General features: G+C 35.1%; 1 protein-coding gene across 1 annotated transcript; it reads right to left on the minus strand.

The window, feature by feature from the left end:
- Nucleotides 1–8,047: 8,047 nt before the first annotated feature.
- Nucleotides 8,048–24,298, minus strand: LOC148302505 (PHD finger protein 12). The gene is made up of 13 exons (XM_088271450.1): nt 23,984–24,298; nt 21,904–22,088; nt 20,873–21,004; nt 19,921–20,153; nt 19,043–19,191; nt 16,336–16,410; nt 14,744–14,999; nt 13,517–14,130; nt 12,384–12,553; nt 11,864–12,014; nt 10,899–11,077; nt 10,101–10,275; nt 8,048–9,591 (listed from the first exon to the last, which is right to left on the minus strand). Exons 1-12 carry the CDS (start codon nt 24,029–24,031, stop codon nt 10,116–10,118), a joined length of 2,352 nt encoding a protein of 783 aa, XP_088127576.1. The 5' UTR covers nt 24,032–24,298; the 3' UTR covers nt 8,048–9,591; nt 10,101–10,115.
- Nucleotides 24,299–24,378: the final 80 nt, after the last annotated feature.

Raw genomic sequence — 24,378 nt, forward strand, 5'->3', positions numbered from 1 at the left:
GATCAGCCATCTAGCCATCTTTAGCATCACTGAGGCCTGAATAATTATTTTTCTTCTGACTTCTTTCTGCACCCAATAATGGTGTATAGGGTACTGCATCAGGTTAACCCAATCATTAGCTATGTTTTAGTCCAGCGCTCCAAATTCTGGATCTAAATGTAGGAGTCATCTGTAAGTGAAGGAATGTGGAACAGAAATGATGAATGAATAGCACATAGGAAAAAGAGAATACCTGCAATAGCTAGTTCTCTCATTGTTGCCTACCTGCAGTCATATAAGCTTGTATGAGAATCTACCATTGTTGATAAATCACGTAATAAATGTCGAGAAGGCTTCCCCGCGGAGAAGCAATGAAATGACTAGTTCATTTGTTATTGCTTAAAAATAATATGGTAATCAAGAAACCAGTGGACATTTCGCTCACTCCTTTCAAGTACGTCATAAATCAAAAATCGTAAATTTTCAGTTGTGCATGTTTTCGGAATGCCCAGAAAATGTACTATATCCCAGCAAAAGCTGCATATTTTTAACTTAATATTTACCCGCTACAGGGCAGAAAGTGTTGTTTTTGCATTTTGAAGAAAAGATATTGTTTAATAATTTTTTTAAATATACTAAATATTTTTCAAATGGAGAAAAAACCTTCAGGTTTTACCTAAAAAGATCTGTTGCACAGTAAAAAGTTCAATAAGTGGCTTGATATTTATTTTTAATACATTGTATTATATTTTTAAACTTTAAAAACGTTCTCCTGAAAAATCAAGTTTTTTGATTTATGACGTTATTGAAAGGAGTGAGAGATTTGCAGTTTGGCTTATATTGTACCCCGTTTAATCAGTGTTTACAAGGCTTTTAATTATCTTAAATAATATTCTTTCTATAATTAATATGAATTAATGTACAAAGCAAACAAAATAATATGTATAATTGTTATTGAAATTAAATTGGAAATAATTAGTATCATATAGTTTATATCTCTTGTACAGCGATTATTCAATCAATATTTAATGTTTGAAGTCGGCATACTATTTGATAACCTCGCATGCTAACCAATAATATACCAGACTGCCGATGGCGTTCACGTTTCTTCTTTGTATATGGCAACACAATGTGTGTTGTTTTAAAAGGAACATATCAAAGTTAGGTACTGCTAGTCTACTAACTACACGACTCAGTTAATGTGTTAACTTTTGTAAGTAATCGCGGCCTGTAGGATCAGATTGTGGCACTCGAATGTTTATTATTGACGGCTTGTTTAAGTAATTGTTGTAGAAGAAATTAATAGATACCAATAATGTTACTGTTGTACCGTCAATAATATGTAAAGTTTTTATAAAAATTTCCACTGCATTCCAATTCATTTGCTAGCTTTTTTTTTCTATTTACTGTTCTGTTTTTGGAAGCACATTCAATTGAGGACATGCGTGGAATGTCGAGCTATTCTGAATTACATATATTTTCAATATTTTGTGTGTCCAAATTTTAATTCACAAATTCTAAAATTGCTCCACTTGTACTAGTATATTTTTATCGGTATATCAACAAATAAATGATGAAATCTTTGAGAAGGGAATTTCTAATTTCAACTATACGTGTCGCATACAAAATAATACTCAAAAAATGCAGATTGTATTTTCAATTGAAGCATATATACAAGTTTCCAAAATTTGAGTAATGCGGTTTTTGATCATGGATAAAATGGTGAATTTTACACATTGTATAGTGAACACTTATGTGTTATGGTTTATACCAAGCACTATAGACACATACTTCTATATTCCCATCTCAATAGACTTCTTCATCTATTTTGAGAACTTGAATCTTGACATCTTACCATTCCTCGAAAATTGTCTTTTATATGCAGCATGCAAGTGGTGTCACAAATCATGTAGACAATTACATTTTAAAATGGACCAACATTTTAAATATGTTTATCTCATCTCAGTGATATGTCATTATTCCATGCATGCACTCAATTGTTTTTATTCCTTTTTAACTTTGATACAATATTATATTTTTAATTTATTGAAATAGTCAATATTTTTTTTAGTTGTTTTGCACAATTTTATATCTATTTAGAAACTTTAAAATAATACACAAATTGAAAACAGATTTGATTCTATGTAACTTTTTATTTGTGACAATATTGAATGAGGTTCCGTTCTACCTTAGTTTTTTTTAAATATGTTTAATTGTACTGCAGTATTTGTACGGTGATATTTCTCTTAAATTCATATTTTAAAAACATTTTACAGTTTCATAGGTTGCCAATCAAAACAGCAATCACTGACCTATACCGTATTATGTATCCTTCACCACCACTCTCAAATTTCAAAAATTATATTAATTAACTTACTTCAGACTAATGGTACATAGGGCACTGCGTCTAATCAATTAATCATTGATTATATGAGGCAAAGTTGTGCCTCATATAATCAGTCCTGTGCTCCATAAGATATGATGTCATAGGCGCAGTCAAGTACATAATTATAAATAATTATGGCAGTGTAAATTAAAAATATTAAAAACTATACTCCTTATTTCAGCTTTGTCACAAATTAATAAAAGATTTAAAAGGGTTTTTAAAATTACTTTATTTTATTGCATTTGATGTTTTTCTTTTTCACCCAATAAATTGAATATTGCACTTTAAATCTGTTCATTACCCACTAAAAAATAAATGTTATTTTTGGTAGGTTTATCTGTTTTCTGACTGTTTATATATGCAATGTTATCAGAATAAAGATTAATTATATTAAACTATGGAAATAAAACAGGTCATTTTTACAAATTTTCTTTCTGTGATTTTGTGAATTGAACCACCTATATTTCGAACTTATCTCTGAAAAGTGGACCTCGTAAAAAGGCACTATTTCGCAGGAAAAAAAAATAGTACAGACCTAAAAAGACTCAAAGAATTTATATATTTCATCAAAAAATAAACAAATAAATGAATGTTGTAATCGATGAGTTTTGGAATACCGCAGCATGTTTGCATATCCAGTGCCTTCCATATTATCAAATGCAATTGGGTTTTTTCTTTTGTCAAGTTCAATTAAAATTTCATATAACTCGCAAAACATAGAACGATCGCTTCTATAAAACTTTCTTTTAACGCATTTCCAAAGAAGCAATACAAATAGTACTAAATTTTAAGGTTAGCTGTTGTCTTAGATGTGATGGGTTGAACTACCCATTCTGTAGCCAATTGATTGATTGATTGAAGGCACTGCTGCGATGCACAGACTGTTATCATAATGTAAAGAAAACCTTCATTAAATTTACATATATTTTGTATAAACCAATGTAGACATTAGTTAGATAGAGTGTAAGAGTGTGCGTATGTGAGATAAAATGTAATATTTACAAAGGAATGTTTATCGGAAAATAATTTTTTGTTGTCTTGAAAGTGCTTGACAGTAAAATGAACGGACGTGTTGTAAATGTATATTTATCATCATATAAATTAATAAACTTTTAATTAAGTTGTAATCTTTAAAGATGAATTTTTCTCGAAAACGAATATATTTTAAGGAAGTATTCAAAATAATTTAACTAAGCAAAATCTGGGATCAATGTTTAAAATTTGACTTAAACAAAAGTACTTCCAACATGTGTTCCTAACCACTTGAGTTTTATGACTCGGCAATGACGACGGTACATAGGGCACTGTATTCTCTAGTGTCATTTTTGTTGTAACTTGCATAAAAATGAGATTTCATCATTCAGGATTATTGTAAACAAACACCATTTTTACAAAACATGATCATACTGCTAAAAATGAATTTGTCATTTTGACATAAGCTTATTTAAATGGTTAAAAACTTGGTGAATTTGTTTCTTTAATTCTGTTATAATATTGCTCAAGCATTCTACTTTAAGATATAACCTTTAACCACCAGAAGTTTTTAGTCGTGGCAACTGATTTCAATTTAGTTTTGACTCGTTCATAGCAGTTTACTCACGATATATGATTTCTTATTTAAATTCCACCACTGAAAAACTTGTTTATTATTTATGAAATTGACATATTTCAACAAATAATACGCCAAAGGTACTTTTAAAAAGTACGGTTAAAAATTGTACTTTAGAAAGTGTAGTGTTTCTAGCAAACCCATAGCATTTCTCTAGTAAAAAGTAAGTTTTCCAAGTTGGAAATTGTTCTTTCATATCCACCAAATTTGATTTTTCTTGAAATACTTCCCTAATATATAATGTTTTATTAAAGATTTCTTTAGTTGCTTCTTGACAAAACTAATACTGATATATTTTCAAGTTGTTTAAGAAACGGCACTAATTTTCATTTATTTATGTGTAGAATTAAATCCATTTCTCAATTAATTGTTCTTAAGTTTTCTCCTCGCATTCCATATTTATTATTATGAAAATTTCAATATTGTCTCATCATAATACATATATAAAATGGATTGCGCTCAATCATAAAACAAATCATGAATTATTTTTCCTCATGTATCGCCAACTGCAAATGTACTATTAGATCGTAATCTAGATTTTTATTACATTTCTTGTTATGTTTCCTCATCTTTTATTTCTGTAGATGCCAAATGAGCCAACTGATATTTCAGCAAAGTTTTTGAGAAGGGAATATTAAAGTGCATTTGCAGGCCAGTTGTCGACTGGTTTAAGTGATACACTGCATATAACATTCACAATTTTAACTATGATTGAAAATCCATATTTGATTTGATGTTTAAAACTTTTATATATTTTGTGGCAAAAAAAATACTTCACACGTGATCTTTTGAAATTCTATCAAAAACTGAGTTGAAATGCGCCAACATTCTGTAAATTTCCTCCATGTTTTTTTTTTTTTTAATTATTTTGTGTGTTCGTTCCTCTACATGGTGTAGCGGTCAGCGTATTCGTATATGGCTACTATTTGTAATGTCTCAGATCCGATTCCCACAGGGGTCAATATCAATATTAAGTGTTTTTTCTCTTAATATGGTACCCTCGTAGTTCGATCCCAAATTGTACAAAAGTACCTTACCTTTGTAGGTAAGGTACCTTTGTACAATTTGGGATCGAAATGTCACTGCATCATTTGGATGTTGTGCTCTATGTACCATGTGGTGCGATATGGGACACAGAGTTCTTTTATGTAAGAAATACATGAATTAATATTTACAGCTTTATACCGAATTTTCAATAAAAAATATTCAAGTTTTTTCGTTTCAATTCCTATGGACTCAATTACAGTAATAAAACATGATGCAATCGGATTATGATCCATATTATATGTAATAGTAAAAAATATCTAAATAGTACCTTTATATTAAAACAACATTTTTTTGTTTTTGTTTTTAAATTTCTTAGCCGTTTGGATATTTGGCACTTTTCGGGGTGTATTCAGGTTATCATGCATCAAAAGCTTTGGCATTAAATCATTATCGCTTTGACTCAAGTCTTTCTAATTTCAAAAACTTTGACAAGCGTATGCAAGTCCAAATTACGAAATTGGAATGACAATGATTTGATGCCGAGGCACTAAATGTGCGACAGTCTTCAGCTGTCATCAGTCCAGATGATGGACATCTTTACGTCTATATGGTCCAAAATATAATAACAAAACCCAAAAAAATACTAGAAAATGTTAAAAACTGTGCTCACATTTCTGCCAGCTACTGAAATTATACAATACAGCCACCTGAATGCATAATGTGGCCGCAGTTTGTATATTTGGTTTGTTATTACGTAATATGATATAATAAACCCATTACGATGACACTACACTCACCCAAACAAGTGGAACTGATACAAATAATAATTCTTTATTGACATTTTTTGTAGTCTCTTATCTGTGTAAATAAAAGTCTTAAGAATATGTATGCCTTTCTTTTTATAAATTTCCCAAACCTTATACATTCTAGGTAACACCTGCGGTGCAAAGTAAAGAAATATAACTTTAAATTTTTCCATTCTTCCCTTCTAACCCCTATCAACACCCATTGGTGCATGGGACACTGCATCGTATAGAAGCAGTGTTATCTCGATTGTTAAATACACAAAGAAGAGGTGATCAGTCTTCCGCTTCAGGTATCAAGTTCAGGGTCATATTAGACTAAAAAATCACTAATATTTATTTTGAACCCAAGACCTCTAGCATGGTAGCCTAGCGCGCTAACCACTACACTATGGAGGCGGAAAAAAATTGACGGAGACTAAATTCCCTTTTTTTTCAGTTCTCAAAAAAAACAATTTTATATTCATTTCCTAGAAATGGACAGTGAAAAAAAAAACAAAACTACCTGTTCTTAGGATAATTCATTCACAATATAAAAAGGGGGTTGAAAGTACAAACAAGGTTTGATTGCAAAAGTTTATTTTATTCAGCATATATGATATGATATTCACATACGTAACATATGTAAGTGCATATACAGCTGACTCTAGATTTCCCGGAATAAAGAAGAAAAGAAATCCTAATTCAACAATTCTGAGTTAATCTGAATATTAAACATAACCAATTTTTCAGGATTTTATACACTTCAACTGCGCAACATTAATATCAATCCATTTTATTTTAATTTGGTGCCTAATTTATTTATTGTTAAGTATTGTATTGAGTTAGGATATCTAGATAAATAGCTAAATATATGGAGAGGTCTTCTTTGTTAGTTATCCGAGACCCACAGCCAACGGTTTTGCAACTTAACAAAGTAAAAGCAAAAACTACCAATAATAAAAATGCTTCAACCAGTTTTTTGTGCTAACTAAACCTATGGTGGAAATTAATCTATTTGAAAAATCTTGGTAAATCATGAGTCCGCTGTATGTGAAAATTTATTTATAAAATTAAATAGTCTATAGATATAAGAACATAATAAAAAATTAAGGATCTTTAAAATTTTAAATAAATTGGATCGTTCCACACATCGTTCCCGTCTAGCCGAATGTCACTAAGTAAAAACCATACTTTCAAAATACATATAACACTTTGAAAAACTATCAATTATGATTCAGCATTATTATCAAACACCGTATCGTCATTCAGAATCAATAAATGCAATTAGTCATCTCTGTCAGTTGTAGTTTAAAAAGGGAGTAAAAGAAGAAAAATAAACTAGAATTTGTTCTTTAAATAATATATTTTCTTTATACTCGACACAGAAGTGTAATTACCAAACTTAGTGGCTTGTGTCTGAACGGGGACAATATCACGTGGAGAATCAATCAGTATAAAGGTATTGTACCTGTAGTGAATTTAAATATACATCTGAGATTAAATTATGCAGAAAACCAAAAAATTATTTACATTTCTCTTTTGTTCCAGTTTCGGAATCGGAACGGATAAAAATTGTGGAGATTAGAATTACTTCCGCAGCGAGCTTTTATGTTTATTCATACAAAGAACTGCTTTTAGACGACAATAATCATGATAATCTACAAATAAATTTTGTAAACTCTTAATTTTGTTTAAAAGTATTACTGATTGTTAATAACAAAATTATATTTTTGCAGAAGGAATCAAACATATTTTGTCCGGTACATTTGTACCTAGTTTTGTGCCCATGATTTTTTTTTAATTAAAGGCCAAATATTTTTTACGTTAAATTGAAACTGAAAATATAATGAAATATATGAAGAAAATACTTTAAATTGTAAATTCATAAATTATTCCTTTCCATTTAAGTCCATTACAAAATAAAAGATTTTTATAAAGTGCATTTTATTTATTAATATATTTCATTATTATCTCAGATACTCATGAAGAATTTCAATTCTATACTATGAAATGAAACCAATTGAAATTATGTTTATTTTTTTAATAGTCATTAATACGGCTTTCATTTTTGATTTACAGTAAAACCCCGCTTTATGCTGTTTCAGTATTACGTGATAGTATTTGCTATTGCAAATCATATATTCCCTATTGGGAATCATATATGGTATTGATATTCCCTGAAATTGAGCACCATTTTGCTGTTTTGATTCTTGGACACAGTCTGTACTATCATTACAGTACGTTTTAAGTTTACCTCGTTTAACTAGAGCTGTTTCATTTAGCACTGGAACATATCCCCTGTTTTTTTTTTGTTTTTGAACTGTAAATTATTTTTGGTCTTCTGAAACTTCTGAAGAAAAAAAATTAATTTATACATTTTGCCAGAAATTGGGTTTAAAAAAGAATCAAGCATATTATTTGAATCTATCTTTAAACATAATGATTGTAAATCACTATTATAAAATTAATACTAAAATTATAAATCAACATACTTATTTTTTTCTATATGGAAGTTTCATTTATACACTTTTTTAAAAATCAATTAAATTAAATATTTTAAAACCATCCTTCGCAGCCACTATTAATTTATCTGATTTGAAAGACTGCCGATTCAAAATTATGAATTTCTATAACCACTTTGTCTGTCACAAAGTAATAATATAACTTCGCAAATAAAATAAACTATTCAGAATTGTATCCGTTAATGCATAATTTGACCCGTCCTCGGCTTGATTTAATTTGACCTTCCTCGGAATCGAACCCGGGACCTCGTACTCTGTAGCCAAAATCCTATCACTATAGAGGCAGATAACTTCTACAATTAGACTAAAAAAGGCACCATGTTGGTGTTAATTTCTAGTAGAGGAAACGGCCCAAATTATGCCTGTAATGTTGAAAGACAAAAAAATCTTATTTTTAAAACACAGTAGAACTTCCATAATACGAAGTCAGTAAATCACACCAAAAAATCCTAATTTGATTTAATTAACTTTAAAAATATTAATGTATTTGAGTTTTGCTTATTAGCTACTAGTTTTCGGAAAGCGGTCTGTCAAATACAAATTCGTTATATAGAAGTTCAACTGTAATTTTGGAAGTCCGTTTGCAACGAATTATGAGTCAAATTCACTTTAAAATATAATTGGAATAGTGAAATGTTTCTACGGCCGCGCTAAGTACAAATGAATAATAAAGGAAAATAAATTACCCAATAATTGTACGTTCGAGCGCCCTTGAGGTAGTACTTTACCAAAACGGCATCATATAAATTATCCAAAAATATTATTATTATTATAATGGCGACTTTATATTACAATGGCATACCTCCAAAAAAAATTACATAATTATAAATAGCAGTGAAAAGACTATGGGACAAAAATGACACATGTTACAAAACTTGTTTTTTTTTACAGGAGTGAGTTAAAAAAACATGGTTTGAGGGATACATGATTTTCCTTTAAAAATATTTTTCACCTACAGCTGTACATACAAGAAATCTAAAAATAAAAACATTTGGCCGTAAGTCTTCAATTATGGACATGATTCTTTCAAATAACCAAAAATTGTGTAAAATTAGCAGGAACTGCAAATATTACAAATTAAAGTCTGTCCTCAATTTAGATCGAGTTGACTGTTAGCGCGGCGGTGTGAAACATTTTGCTACAATATTAATCAGCAGAATAAGTTAAGCGTTAGCTACTTAATTAGGGGCTCTACAAAGTCCCGTTCAGATATAAAAATATTTGCATTTGCCAATCCCGGGTGAGGAGAGTCCTTATAAATATAATACGACCATAAAAACACTGCAAGCATGATGCGTCGGCGTATTGCACTTTGGGACATATCTGAAATCAAATGCTCTAATTTATTAGTCATTTTTCTTCCAATCCAATGGTGCATAGGGCACTGAATTAGATCGATACAATAACTTGATTGTTGATTGTATAAAGGCAAAAAATTGCCTCGCATTAGAAATCCAGGCGCAAGATAACACTGCGTCAATTCAATGCAGTGCCCTATGCACCATTGGGTGCGGATAAGGGTTATAAGTAAGTAAGTAAGAAATCCAGGACCTTTCCAGGAATCCAATCCAGGACCTCCAGCATGGTAGCCAAACGGGCTAACTACTGCACTATGTAGACGGACTTTATTAAAAGTATTACAATAAAATTGAGTTAATCTCCAAAGTAAATAGGACCAAAATTGAAAGAATGTGTTAGACTTGCAATTAAAAAAATTATTTATACTTTTATAATTAATGCGCAAACAATTCTTTTATTTATTAAAATCCCAATGTAAAGACAATATGTGCAGGGCTTGGGACTCGTTATTGGGTGGTATAGTGTAACATTACCAGAATGGGGTTGGGCTAGTCGGGTGGCAGTATGTGTGCGTCGGTGATGGAGAACACGAACATGAGGCAGCCGAACTGCAGCAGGGCCCCGTGCGGCAGCAGCGCGCCCCCCTCCCAGCCCGCCTCCAGTCCCGATTGCGGCCCCGAGCACGCGCACCGGGACTCCGCCGCAGGACTGCAACACAACACCGGGACAATGTTATTGTGCCTCTTTTTCAGCTTACAAAGATAACAGCTGCAGGCACATTGCCTGGGTGAGAACGTATCCGACATCGGATCCGTGATCGGAACTGTCACGAGAGGTGGTATCATACATAATAAAAATAGTAAATGGTACCATAAACCAAGCTAGGACACAAATGCCGAACCCTCTTCTGGTGGAACAGGTCTATTGACAACAGTCAACAGACCGGCTTCTCCTAAGGAGTTTTATGAAGTTTCCTCCCAGCAATGAGCAAATGCAGAGTTCCTGATTGGCCCACAATAGATTATCACTCCTGTTCCCAACACAGATTAAAATAATAAAAAATTTTAGATTAAAAAAAAGGTTTTTTTTAATCTAAAATTTTTAATTTAAAAAAAAGTTAGAAGAAACAAAAATCCACTTAATGATCTATAAACATTGTACATAATAAGGTAAATAATAAATGCTACTTCCATCTTTTAAAAAAAGGCTGTCCAGTGCATTGTGGGGGAGTCTGTATGGTTCCCTTCTCCTCCCATGCGCGCACCACTGTCTTCCCCAACTAACGACATCTTCGAATAAGATGACCAATTTGCATGGTAGATGTATTATACCTGGGTCCGTTGGGTGTGGGCCCCTTTCTCTTGGCGGCGATGGCCTTGAGGGCGGCGGCCCGGGACTCCGGCTCCCCCTCGGGCGGGGCTCCGCCCCCCGTGAAGTCACACGAGTACAGCTGCCCGTTCACCACGCTGCCGTGCTCCGAGTAGTTGATCAGCTCAAAGTGGTGCGTCACCTGCGCACACAACACACCGCCCGTACATAAAGGTATCTAGCCCTTTGGTTACCAAAATACGATGTATCGGCTTTCGGTACTCTAGCGAAAAATACTGGATCTATTTACAAAAGTATAAGATACATTTTGGACAGTATGTTAGGGATTCCTTCAGGGTGTGCTAAAATTTTCGATTCATATTGTGTTTTTTTTTTAAAAGTTTTACATCGAAATTTTGAATTATCAATCATTTACATCTAACATTTAGTTGTAACATTTCAAAAATTTAAGTTACAAAAATACCATTTTGTTTCTGGGAAAAGTATGTTAGTTAAAGCTGTGTCCATATTATTAAAAAAGATACATTTTCACGTGTCAAGCTTAGTAAACAATATGCAATAAATCGATACAAATATAATAAATATATATTGCACAACTAAAAAAAAGTTTAAACATTTTTTATCCGTTAATTACATACACCCCACACTATATCTTTCAACACCAGATGTAGGCAATACGTTTGATCTCCAGTGTTATGCGTACGGCGTAAAAAGGAGGTGGACATTAAGCTAGCAGCATTTACTTATTAGTGTTTTTTTATAACGTTGCATACGCTAAATAAAATCCGAATGATATTTTTGTTGCACTGAAGATAAAACAATGGCACAAAGTGTTTATAAATTATTAAACACATTTTACTTTTGAATTATTCATGTTTAAATTGTGGTTTCTCTAGCATGGTAATCATAAAAATCCTGGTAACCCTTAGGCTAGCTAGATGCGGATCTTGGAGAGGGGCGGACTCACCTCGTCGTAGAAGATGAGGGCGTGGTGTTCCGACACGTTGGTGCAGGTGCCGTAGCGGTCCAGCTGCAGGTCGCAGGCCCCCCCGAGCCCCACGGCCAGGCGGGACAGGCGCATGGGCACCGGGCGCCCCAACCCATCACCCAGACCATTCCTGCAACAAGCAAACATGTTAGATAGCTTCGTGATAGCAAAAGGAAGAACAAATAATAATAAATAATAAGGGATGTGTTTAGCATCCATCTCTCCATTTCTCTTTGCGTTACCCGGAGTTTATATATGATTAGTTTTGTAGGGTAAATGTCTCGAATCCATATGTAGAACTGGGAGTAAACATGCATCCAATGTTTTCCTCTTTAGATGGATGGATGTTTGGGGATTTTAGGACATTTGATAATTTGCAATTGGTAAATTTGTGATTAGTATCTGACCCAAATTGGTATACTAATTAGAGTAAGAGTTAGAGTAGAATGAAAAAAATTGCCCGTCAACAATGTGTTAATATTTCATTTGGTTGTGTTACCTGGCGGGTCGCTGTATGGGGCAGAGCGTGGCGCGCACGGGCGCGGCGGAGAGCGAGGGGGCGGGGGGCAGCGGGGCGGGCACGGGGGGCGGCGGGGGCGCGCTGCGCAGGCGCTGCACCTCCTCCCGCGGAGCCACCGCACCCATCACCTCCCGGGCTATGCGCTCCATCTGCACATATACATAACATGTCATTTATGTGCTTCTTTGTGGGCCAGTTCGGAGATTCAACTCCAACGGGTTATTATGATGACATGCGTCCCTTTGTATAAACATAATTTAAGTGGATTTTGTATATTTTAACACACTTAAGGCGCTTGTGCACTACCGTCCGGCAGTCTGGTTTTGAAAAATGAAAGCGACTACGACAGTTTAGCGTGATTGAATTTACGCGCAACGTGTTCACGCACCGATCAAGAGCTCCGATCCGAAGAAAGATGGACAAAAGCACAAGCCAATCATCGTTTGAAAATGCTAACTGACGTGCTGGACAGTAAAATTCCGTGTAGTGGATAAACGCCCTTAGGACGGGAAAGGTGTTTCTACCCGTTCGGTCGATTGATGCTTAAAAACGGGAAGGGTATTTTTACCTTGCGCCAGCCTCATTTCAAAGTAAGAAAAGAAGGAATTATTTAATATTTTTATATGAATATTATGTAGCAATCTCTTTGTTAAGGTTTAAACCATGAGTGGGCAACATTTTCAGTAGCCGGGCCAGATTTTAGAAATGAGATATCCTACCGGACCGTTGATGAATTTTGAAAAATATCCAAATAATGATTGACATTGACACACAGAAGGAAATTTCCAAAAATGTTATATTTCATGATAAACTATCATAAAATAGTACAGCAACATGACTACTTAGAAAGTGTAGCGCTTCAAGCATTTGTAATTTATGTTTCTAATATATATGCCTTAAATGTTAGTTTGTTTTGTAAATATGAATTATGGAATAAATTGATTTGATTTGAAGTGTGAATCTTAAAAACTAGCTATTAATCTACATAGTTATTCATCCGTACCGAGTCTGATCCAATGAGCCATACTTCTACAAGCATAATAACTAACTGAGGGAACGTATGGATTTTGGAGCGACCTCATCGTTAATCATTAAGAGTCTCATCCTCTCACCTCGTGCGGACTGAGCAGCTCACTGGGCAGCGCCACGTGCTTGAAGCCGTACTTCCTCAAGCTGCTCTTGTCGATGCTCCTCGTGATGATCTCCGCGATGCTGTCGTCCAGGTCCGCGTTGGCCGCGTCCATCAGCTGCTGCAGGCGCTGGAAGGCCAGCAGCTTGACCAGCCTCCCGTCCAGCTTTTTCAACTGCTCTTCCACCGAGAACAGAATTTCCTTGATCTCCTTGTCGTTGTCGCTGACCACCCCGAAAATAACATCGGATTCATCCTGTAACTTCGGAGCCTCGTCAGCTTCTAAATTGACAGCGTCTTCGATCTTTCTTCGCTTTGGACTGATGACCAGGGATTTTTTGGTAGATTCTTTAGACTCCGGGACGTCCGCTTCACTCTTGCGCTTGTTGGAGTGGTCCTCGCTCCGGGCGGATATCTCCCGGAGATCCGAGTCGGCGCACTCTTCGCGCTCACTCGAGCTGGACTCCTCCTCGGAGTCGTGCTCGCAGATGGAGTTCTTGCTGAGGTACCTCGGGCAGTGGAGATTCATGCAGATTATCTTCTTTTTGGTGTCGTTCTCGTCGTCCGATTGGCTATAGTTTCTGTAGGACTTCAGGACTGCAAGAAAGATTTATAGAATAAAATGACTAACAAGTTCTACTTTGAGATAGTAAGGTAGGCAGAGAGAATAGAATGCCTCACTACTCTATCATTGAAAAAATTCTTTGCTTCTTTCACATTTGAGTATTCTGTTCCAATGCACACACTGATTATTTTAACTACTGACCGTACACTTTCGAGTGTATAGTCAGGAGTTGGAATAATTGGTAAAAATATTTCTCACCATAAAATATAAACAAATAATAAATAACAATGAAACGAAAGTGGTTGACAATATTGCGAGGCATTTGAGGGGGAAAAAAGTATTGAGAATTACACTTTATAGCTAACTAACTAAATTAACTAACCATCACACCGCTTCTCCGCAGGGGTAGGCAGAGAGAATAGAATACCACACCACTCTGTATTTGCAAACATTATTTGCCTCTTCCACATTCATGCATCTCCTCGTACGTACCTGCCAATTGTTTTGACTCTTAACCTGACTCCTGCTTTCAAGTATTTGCCAAGTAAAGTAATAATACCAAGTCATGCTAAGTAATAATACTTTATAGGTAACTTTCAATTAATACTACATGGTGTTGCCAATTAAAACAGTTAAGGGTTGTACCTTTGTTGCACCGGCGGTGGTCGCGGCGGGCGGGCAGCAGCGAGGGCGGGCGCCGGTAGTGGTGGCGCACCATGGCGGGCACGCGCACGCGGCCGCGGGGGGGCGCCCCGCGCAGGCGCACGCGGAAGGGCGGGTGCGCCGTGCGCGCGCGCCGCAGGAAGGCCACCCGCACCGCGTGCGCGTCCACCGGACCCGCCACGCGCCGCCACAGCGCCACGCGCTCGCTCGCCGAGATCGAGTTCACCAGCTTCCAGTCCTGGGACAATACACGGGCTGTTATTCACGCACTAATAAGGAATACAGGAGTCTCGGCATTCATAATTTACGGATTTCTTTATGCACTTCTTCTGTACTAGAGATCATCGTTGGAAGCTCTTTCCTTTTAAATTTTAACTTAAAGAAAATTTCCTCTCTGAGTGGTTTTTTGTACGGCATTTGAAAATAATGCGGAATGTATCGAAACACGTGTCACAATAGATTTTAAGAAATAGTGGTACTCACTAAGTAAAAATTTAATTAAAAATTAAAAGTAGTTTTCGACTGGAATTTGCAAGACAGTTGAAAATCTAATTTTTAAACTGCTAGATAGACTGCTGATTTTTAAATTTCTGAAAGAAGAATACTGCAGACCATACATGTAAGAGATATAGACACACCACCAAAAGGTGCTCAGCTTCAATAATAATTGTTTCAATATTTCTTTTAATTACTGAGATTTAAACCTAACACAGGATTACCCAAAAAATATAAGTACATTTTCTAAAAATTTCTTCTAATTCATATTTTTGCCGAAAGGAGCATAGAGAACCACATTATATCGATGTAGTATTTTCTTAAACGTTAATTAAACAAAGGCAAGAGATCAGCCCTACGCTTCAGTCCTGTGTGATATTGATCTGTACCACTGATATGGACCTCCAGCAGGGTAACCAAATGCACTAACCACTGCACTATGGAAGTAGACAACAGCAGAAGCAAATGCCATGAAAACATATCGCTCACTCCTTTCAAGAACGTCATAAATCAAAAAACTTGATTTTTGAGGAGAACGTTTTTAAAGTTTAAAAATATAATACAATGTATTAAAAATAAATATCAAGCAACTTATTAAAGTTTTTACTGTGCAACAGATCTTTTTAGGTAAAACCTGAAGGTTTTTTCTCCATTTGAAAAATATTAAGTACATTTAAAAAATAGTTAAACAATATCTTTTCTTCAAAATCCAAAATAACACATTTTGCTCTGTAGCGGGTAAATATTAAATTAAAAATATGCCGCTTTTGCTGGGATATAGTACATTTTCTGGGCATTCCGAAAACATGCACAACTGAAAATTGACGATTTTTGATTTATGACGTTCTTGAAAGGAGTGAGCGATATTTGACATCATACAACGAGCGCCGTAGTCTCATTGGGTAGAGAATCGACTGCAAAATTGGAGTTGCGTATTCAATTCCCACCAATCGCAAAAGAAATTCAAGAAATATTGATGTATTTTTAATAAATTTTCTGTGTTTGTGGTATATTTAAAAAAAATTATCTTATAACCTACCCACACCCAGTAAAAAAGAGTCAAGAAAGTGGCTACTCACAATGTACTGCTCCACATGATTGGGGCACATCCACCGTCCTGACGGGAGGGCCGTTAGCGGCGGGTCCAGGCAGTCCTGGAGAAAAGGGACATTCGCATGAGCACTTATTAATCAAAAGTAAGTTCTTCGCACATAATTGACAAACCAGGTAGAAAAAGGTGAAAAGTTTGAATGTGTAGAAAAAAGTCAATAAAAAGAGAGATTGTAAGCCCCTGTAACCTACCTACATCCTTTTAACCTTTTTTCCGCGTCTTCAATGTATGCAAGCAACACTCATACGCGGCACTGTTTTTAGGGAAACGAAAACATTTTTTTTAAACCGTACGATGTCTGTCAAATTCATAACGTTGCATAAATATGTCAACTGACACCTAAAGTATTTTTTCAAATTATGAAACCATCTTTATTTTGTTTATTTTCGGAGAAATAAATAAATAATAACCTCCCATACTAAAAAACATACCTCTCGGCCGGCGCCATTTTTTGTCATCAATCTGTCGGTCACTGCGTCGATCGTATTTCTCGCACTTGAGAAACTCGACTCGCGGTAACACTAGCTCCACTTATGATTTTACGATTTATTACACTAAGATAAGCTGAACACTAGGAAAGTCATTAATTATCAACTAATAGTTTATTCTTTCATGATGCGTATGGAAGCACGATAGGTGACAAAGGGACACATCACACTCGCAACACATTACTCTTGTCATTTTACGTTGCCCTAACTCGGAGCAGATTTTATATCTATGAAATGGAGTGATTTTTTTTCTGTAGATGGAATCGGTCGGGGCATGTGTTTTAATAACTCATTTTTGAATGACACTCTGCTTTCCGTATCACATGACGCGCGTGAAGTTGAGGGAATGCTTTAGTAAATTGCGAATATTTATTAATAATTTGGCGGATAACATTTAGTTGAAATTCGGCAAAGACAATATTTTTCGAAGTGACAGATTTAAATAACGTTTATCCATTTAATAAAAACAAATCAATTACTTATCCTCTATTTCTTTTTGGGACAGGTTACGGCTCTCCATTTTTAATAATATAAACTTAAAAAAATATATATAACAAGGCACTAAATTTTCGAACAATAAAAAACACAATCTTCGTAATATAAATATATTTTTATATACGTATTTACGTTATTAAATACAGGACACAGTATTGCGAGTTTCTTTAATCGGATTTTTTACAAATAAAAACAAAAAAAATATACTGTATTTTTTTTAAAAGTTACGTGACGCGATTTATAATATTTTGCAAAAATAAAAGCTAATGCAAAAAGGACAAAACACTCCTGCACAGATATTTAGCAAAAGTCTCCGAGAAAATAAAAACAAATAAAGGTAAGTAAGTATTTCGGAAAAAAAAGGACACACCGAACCGAGATTTAGTATAAAGTAACAGAAAGATTATGCATATACCCTTACTGACGCATAATCCACTTCAAAACTACGAAATTTGCGCGCGCCACGTAGCGGCCAAAAGTTGAACTATTGGGCAATCTCACAGTTCATCGGAGATCTGATTTTTTTAAACTAATTTATAAATGTTTAGGAGATATCTCGTAAGATGTCACTTAAAATATGCTGAGGGCTTGTGTTCAAGCAATTTTCGACCAAAAATTGTATGAAATGGTAAAGATATAAGGGCCAAAACTCAGCGTCACCTATAGGTGCCAGCCGCGTATGGGCCTTGTTCGGCAAATCACCTCTAGATGCCAAGCGCGGAGAAAGAGTTAAAATCATAATTTTTCTAGTAAATTAGGGTCACTCTGTAGCCCATGTCGTTTTCAAAAACAGAACCAATATTTGTGTATATATTTTTTTAAGATGGCAATACATTAACTTTACACAAGAGAATTTTTAGGTACTTACCTGTGAGAAATTTCCAACATCTTCGTCTATGGTGCTTTTCTATTGGTTGGCCAAAATTATTTTTCGATAATCCGAATTCAAAATTGAAAGTTACAGCGCGTATATTGCAAAATATACATTTTATATCATTCGCTTATTGCATTTTAAAACATTTTTTGAAATTTTTGATCAATCATTGCTAAATAATATCATTTTACTTTCGATACATACAAAAAAATAACAGCCATCACTAAGTCAATGTGACGGCTTGATAGCTGATTATCAAATTACACGATATTGACTGAAATCAATAATGGCTGCTTTATTTAAATAGGTGTTAATTATGAATAATATATAAACATAATTTATTTTCCATTTTATAATTAAAATGTAACTTTGTTTAAAAATCACTATAATGGTGATTTTATAACAAAGTTACATTTTAATTATAAATATATTAACACATTAAAAGCTGGAAACGCTTAAAAGCGTATTTAACATACTGTTGGTAGAAAAATAAATAAATAAAAAAATACTAATTAGTAGAGAGCGGGAGATGAGAGATTTTGGTTTACCAAAGCGCTCTAGCGCGAGACGCCAAAAAACATTGTACATATCGGAGTTGCGTTTGTGGTTACTTTTGATCAGGTTACTTATGATTAGTATACAACCCTAAATAGTATACTAATTAATCAAAACAATTAGGGCTGGGGTTGATGAAAAAATCGCCTGCCAATAATGTGTCAATAAATGAAATAATAGTCAGGTTTGATTTAATAGTATTCTGGCCTCATTGTCTCATGTGATAGCCCCTGGATTGGACACAGGAGGGGGCAATGGGTTACCTGGTGATAGAGCAGGGGGCAGTAGTCGCACTGCAGCAGGGGCGCGGCCCGGCAGCTCTGGCGACAGTGGAAGCACAGCCGCGCGGGCAGCGGGACACAGCCCCAGGAGTCCTTCACGTGCGGCAGCTGCTGCTTTCCGTTGCGCTCCTCTGTCAATAATGGAACGATCAAAACAAGCTCCATTGGAGATATAGCTCCAAGTTAGGCGCCATTACGCAGGTTCTTAAATGATAACATGTCCATACTGGAGCGCCAAAGAAAAATATATTCCAAAACGATTTATCTGAATAAGAAATAAGAAATGATAGGATACAATGTGTGTGTGGGCATGTGAGCGTGTGCATGTGTGTATGTGTGTATGTTTTTTTGTTACGCTTGGAATGGGTAAACCTATTTAGACAGAAGCAACGATTCATATAATATATGAATCGTTGCTTCCGTCTAAATAGGTACATATTATGTACATATAATTATTATAAGTGTTTAAAACTGTGTACTTATATGTATTTATTTATTGACTTGGTGTTTATTTTGTAAAATTCTATATTTACACTGATTTGAGTTTAATGAAATGATTTTATAATTTATAAAACATATTTTCAAACTTAAAACATTAGTTTGAAAATGCCCCAGCAATGTGAAAACAATTGTCACAGAATTTTGGTTTTTATGTTTTGAAAATAAAATAAACATTTTAGTAGACTCAAATCAGTGTTTGATTTAAATACTTAAACTATACTGTGTACATGTATATATTTAAATAAATTTTGAGGCAAAATAAAAAAATATACATGTATCAAGATGTTTGTGAATGCTCGATATTACGAAGAAACTCATATTTGTGGGTTTGTGAGTTCATTGAATGAAGCGGTGCTCACCTTTGTCGGTCCCCGGGAAGGGGCAGTAGACCCTCATCTCGCGGGGCAGCTGGAACTGCGTGGGGTTCATGACGCGCGCGGCGCGCACCAGCGTCTCCATGGGCGTGAGTGCCTCCTCCTCCTTGTCCAGCTCCGGGGGCGCGGGCGGCGCCTCCCCCTCGGCCTCGCGCTTGCTGCGGCTGGAGCTGCTCGCCGAGCTTACGCAGGAGTTGGAGCGGTTAATCCGCATCGATCTGGAGAGGTACAAACACCACTTCACATTCAAATATTTTTCACCCCTTTCAACAACGTCATATATAAAAAATTGTTAATTTTCAGTTGTACATGTTTTCGGAATGCCCAGATAATGTACTATATCCCAGCAAAAGCGGCATATTTTTAACTTAATATTTACCCGCTACAGAGCAAAATGTGTTATTTTGGATTTTGAAGAAAAGATATTGTTAAACTATTTTTTAAATATACTTATTATTTTTCAAATGGTGAAAAAACATTTAGGTTTAACCTAAAAAGATCTATTGCACAGTAAAAAGTTTTATAAGCGGCTTGATATTTATTATTAATACATTGTATTATATTCTTAAACATTAAAAACGATCTCCTGAAAAATCAAGTTTTTCCCCTCACCCCCTGTATTCTACCCTTTTACACGTTAAATCATCATTTACTTTAACCGCCAAATGTCAAACGCCAAGTGTCAAAGAAAAGTAAAGTTTTTTCACTCAAAATGATGTGAATTAAGTTGCCTAATTTTTTAAAAATATTGTTCAATAATTCAATCGTTTCCCAGTGTGTAAAAATGATCCGAGGTTCGAATCTTACAAACATCCAAATAAAAGAGTTTCTGCTAAATAAATGCATTGCTCATCAAATCATGTTTCTGTATATTGCAAGTGTGAGAAATTCAGGTGGTGAGGAGTTGCAGCAGTAGGATGAAAGGATGGATGATTACCTGAACTTCTTGTCCCCCTCGAAGCTGCGGTGGCTGGTGGTGGGGGAGGCGGGGCGCTTGTCCCCGGAGCTGCGGCACTCCAGGCACAGCCACTGGCCCAGCGGGATGTCCGCCTCCTCCAGGGGAGGGTCACTACGGAGGAAGGCAGACCATTTCATCACATACATGCTAATTAACACCGGACAAACGTTTTCAATGTGGTCGATCGTATTCTTCTTCAAGAGCCCTCTGTCCTCCACCGCTGGATATAGGTCTCTTCCGTATATTTCCACTTCCTCCGGTCGGTTGCTGCTTGCAGCCAGTTTCTGCCCCTCACAGCGACTATGTAGTCAAACCATCTCTTTTGGGGTCTTCCGACACCTCTCTTGTTCTTCCAAGGTATCCCAAGGGATCCATCTTTAAAAAATTTGGGGTCCATCATGTGGGTCGTATTGCCAGACTAAAATGGCAATGGGTAGGTCATGTTGCGAAACAAGGAATGGACAGGATGGGAATCTAGAGTTCTGCGGTGGAGACCATGGGACATGAAGAGGGGAATTGGCCAACCATTTTTCATATATCGAGAGGCTTAGCCAATGATTTCTTTGTGGAACGATACATTCATATTTGTGGAAATTGCACTACATATGTATACGGTTTCGGCTTTTGAGAAAAATAAGAGAAAATAATTTCGGTTTATTAAAATGCTTATATTTTTATTTAGATACTGAATGAATAATTTAAAAATTTGTCATTTTTATTTAAGCTTGAACTTTAAGCTATTTCTTTTGAACCAACAAAACTAACTAGTGTTAAGAGCTAAATCACACATTGGTCTTAAACACATCGCCGGAAAGGAGGCAATAAGCGGAACCGCGAAATTGTTCAGATTACAGCTCATTTTGGATTATCGAGCGTTCAGATTGGCGAGTTAGCACTGTAATTTGTATTGTTTAGGTATGAAAGATAATACTCAACAAATGGCCACCACATGCATTTGCTAACTGCAGCTAATGTAAGAAGCACAGTCGGGTGTGTTTGCGGAGACTTACTGGCAGGCGAGGTGGAAGCTGGCGGGACAGCGGTCGCAGCAGATGAGGTCTCCGCCCTCCTGGCAGGCCCCGCAGCAGTCCCGGTTGTGGCCCTTGCCGGGGCGCCGGTAGTACGGGTGCTGGCTGCGCTTCGGCTTTGGCGGATTCAGCTCCTCGTCCGGAGGCTTGATCAGCGCCCGGATCAGCTGCAAGGTCACATAATTAATACGACATTCCGGCGTAAGAGTGATATTAACAATACGGACAGATTGCTAACTTCATTCATAACTAATAAAATTCCAAAAATGAAAGAGGAAATTCGTATTTATAATATTATGTCCATAATATACGCGAGTGGACAGGAGTACGGGACGTCGAGGAGCTGTTTTGAACTGCCCAAAATAGGGACACTTTCTCATAAGTGATAGTCTCGGGAGGACCCGACACGACACATGAAGAGGATGTATGTATGTTATGTTTTTTGTTCTTTCTAGGAAGGGATAAGCCTATTCAGAAAGAACCAGCAATTCATATATAAAGTTGTAAGTTATATGTGCATAAAAATGTGTATTTGTCTAATTATATATTAGTGAATACATTAATAAATAAATACGGAGTACAGATTTTCAAAAAATAATTTTAATAAAAATGTAAATGGCAGTTTGTTCAAAATCTTAAGTTTCCATTTCCTACCGATTGCTATGAAATTTTGATATAACGTTGCATTCAAATATGAATGCGTTTTTATCTATCTGTATAAATAAAAATGCTAATTTCAGATTGTTCAAAATAAAATCATCTAAAGTTATCCAATGATTGCTTTAAAATTTTTACAAAGTTGCAAACATTTTCATATACCTAAGACATGTGTTTTTATCTGTGGCAAGTCAAAACACGCTTATTTTGAAAAACAGTTTTTTTACTACAATAGCAAAGTCATCTGTTGAATGTATTAGCAAAACACGAAATTTCAAATATTGTTCATGGCGGACAGTATGTTTTATGATAGCTGCTTAAATATTGTATACCCACAATTTAACATATTAGTGTGTTTTCTCCTTTCTTTTTATTTCTTTTAGCCAAACTAAGCCGCAGCAATGCGTGACTTAGTCTGTCGTAATAATTAGTCTAGTTAATGATTTTTAAAATAATCTATTATAAAATTAATTTTCAGTAGAGCATTTGACTGTTTGTTTGAAAACATAATAAAATAAATATCCAAGTGATTTCAACCCAAAAATAAATTTACAAGCAACTGCGCGATATTATCAAACAAATTCCCAAATTGCAGATCACAATTTTAAATTATTAATTCGTTTTTAGTCCATGCTTAGTTTACTGCAAGAATTTTTAAAGGCAGATAATTGTAATAAAGTCCCAAAAAATAAGTGTAAAGTGCAGCAAAATATCACAGTATGTACTCCTAATATACACATATGTATCTAATTTCATTTGATAACATAATTATATAATATTTTCTGTATTATGAATTTGCTATGCAACAAACTTTTTTACTGTCATTTACAGACTTTAAATAAAGAAGATTACTGCATTTAATTAATTTATATAATTTAATAAAACCGTTTGTATTACATCATTGGATTCCTTTATACTCACTGTCCAGTGGTTTTCAAACAGGATTGCATAATATAAGATTTGTACAAATAACACTGGTAATCTGAAAAGCCCCTTATTTTTATAATTCAAAACAAATGACAATGCAATGAAAATGTTCAAACCATTCGGAAGCAACCTAACATACACAAGGACCATATGCATGTGTAAATAGTAAGATTTTATTGGCAAAAGAAATCATTAAAGGATTTAATAGGGATCATTCTCATATTATGCTTTGGTAAACTTAATAACTATCTTAAGTCCATTTTTATGCTTGTGAATGATTAAATATGACAATGCGAAATTCATCGCGTCACCAAAAATCAACATCTTCAAAGCTTTACAACCGTTTTTTTAGAGCTCCGAGCATATTAATTGAAAAATTACTAGACGTCATAGGTTGTGATTTACAATCGAAATCGCATATATTTACCATTCATAGGAAGCTATTGCATTCGGAAATGTTAAATGCATGTATACTTACGGGCATAAGACCCCCGGATGTGTCCAAATCATAAGAAACGTTAGACATTTTGGGTTAATATAATCTATCCAAGTTCACAAATCCAGGTTCATAATTTTGTAAAATAGGTGATTGGGGTTATTATTTTCAGCGTCGTGTTACAGTCAAGGATTAAATTGACATTGCACATTTGAAGTTTGAACTGTTTTCTTGATGTCTGTTGAGGTCAAAATATCATTAAATTAGACAATTCAGAGCGACAATAATAATAAAATATGTATTCGCGCCGAATAAAAGTTAACATGGCCGCTAAGCGTGGGGTTGTGTCAGTTTTTTACATTATCTATGGTCGTCTATGGTTAAATGGAAATGATATGTACCTACTGATTATTTGGTCTCAAAAGTACTTGTTTAGA

Source organism: Brachycentrus maculatus, unplaced genomic scaffold, assembly GCF_059751285.1.
Source record: "Brachycentrus maculatus isolate JH-2025_06_01 unplaced genomic scaffold, ASM5975128v1 h1tg000442l, whole genome shotgun sequence".
In the NCBI taxonomy this organism is placed as follows: domain Eukaryota; kingdom Metazoa; phylum Arthropoda; class Insecta; order Trichoptera; family Brachycentridae; genus Brachycentrus; species Brachycentrus maculatus.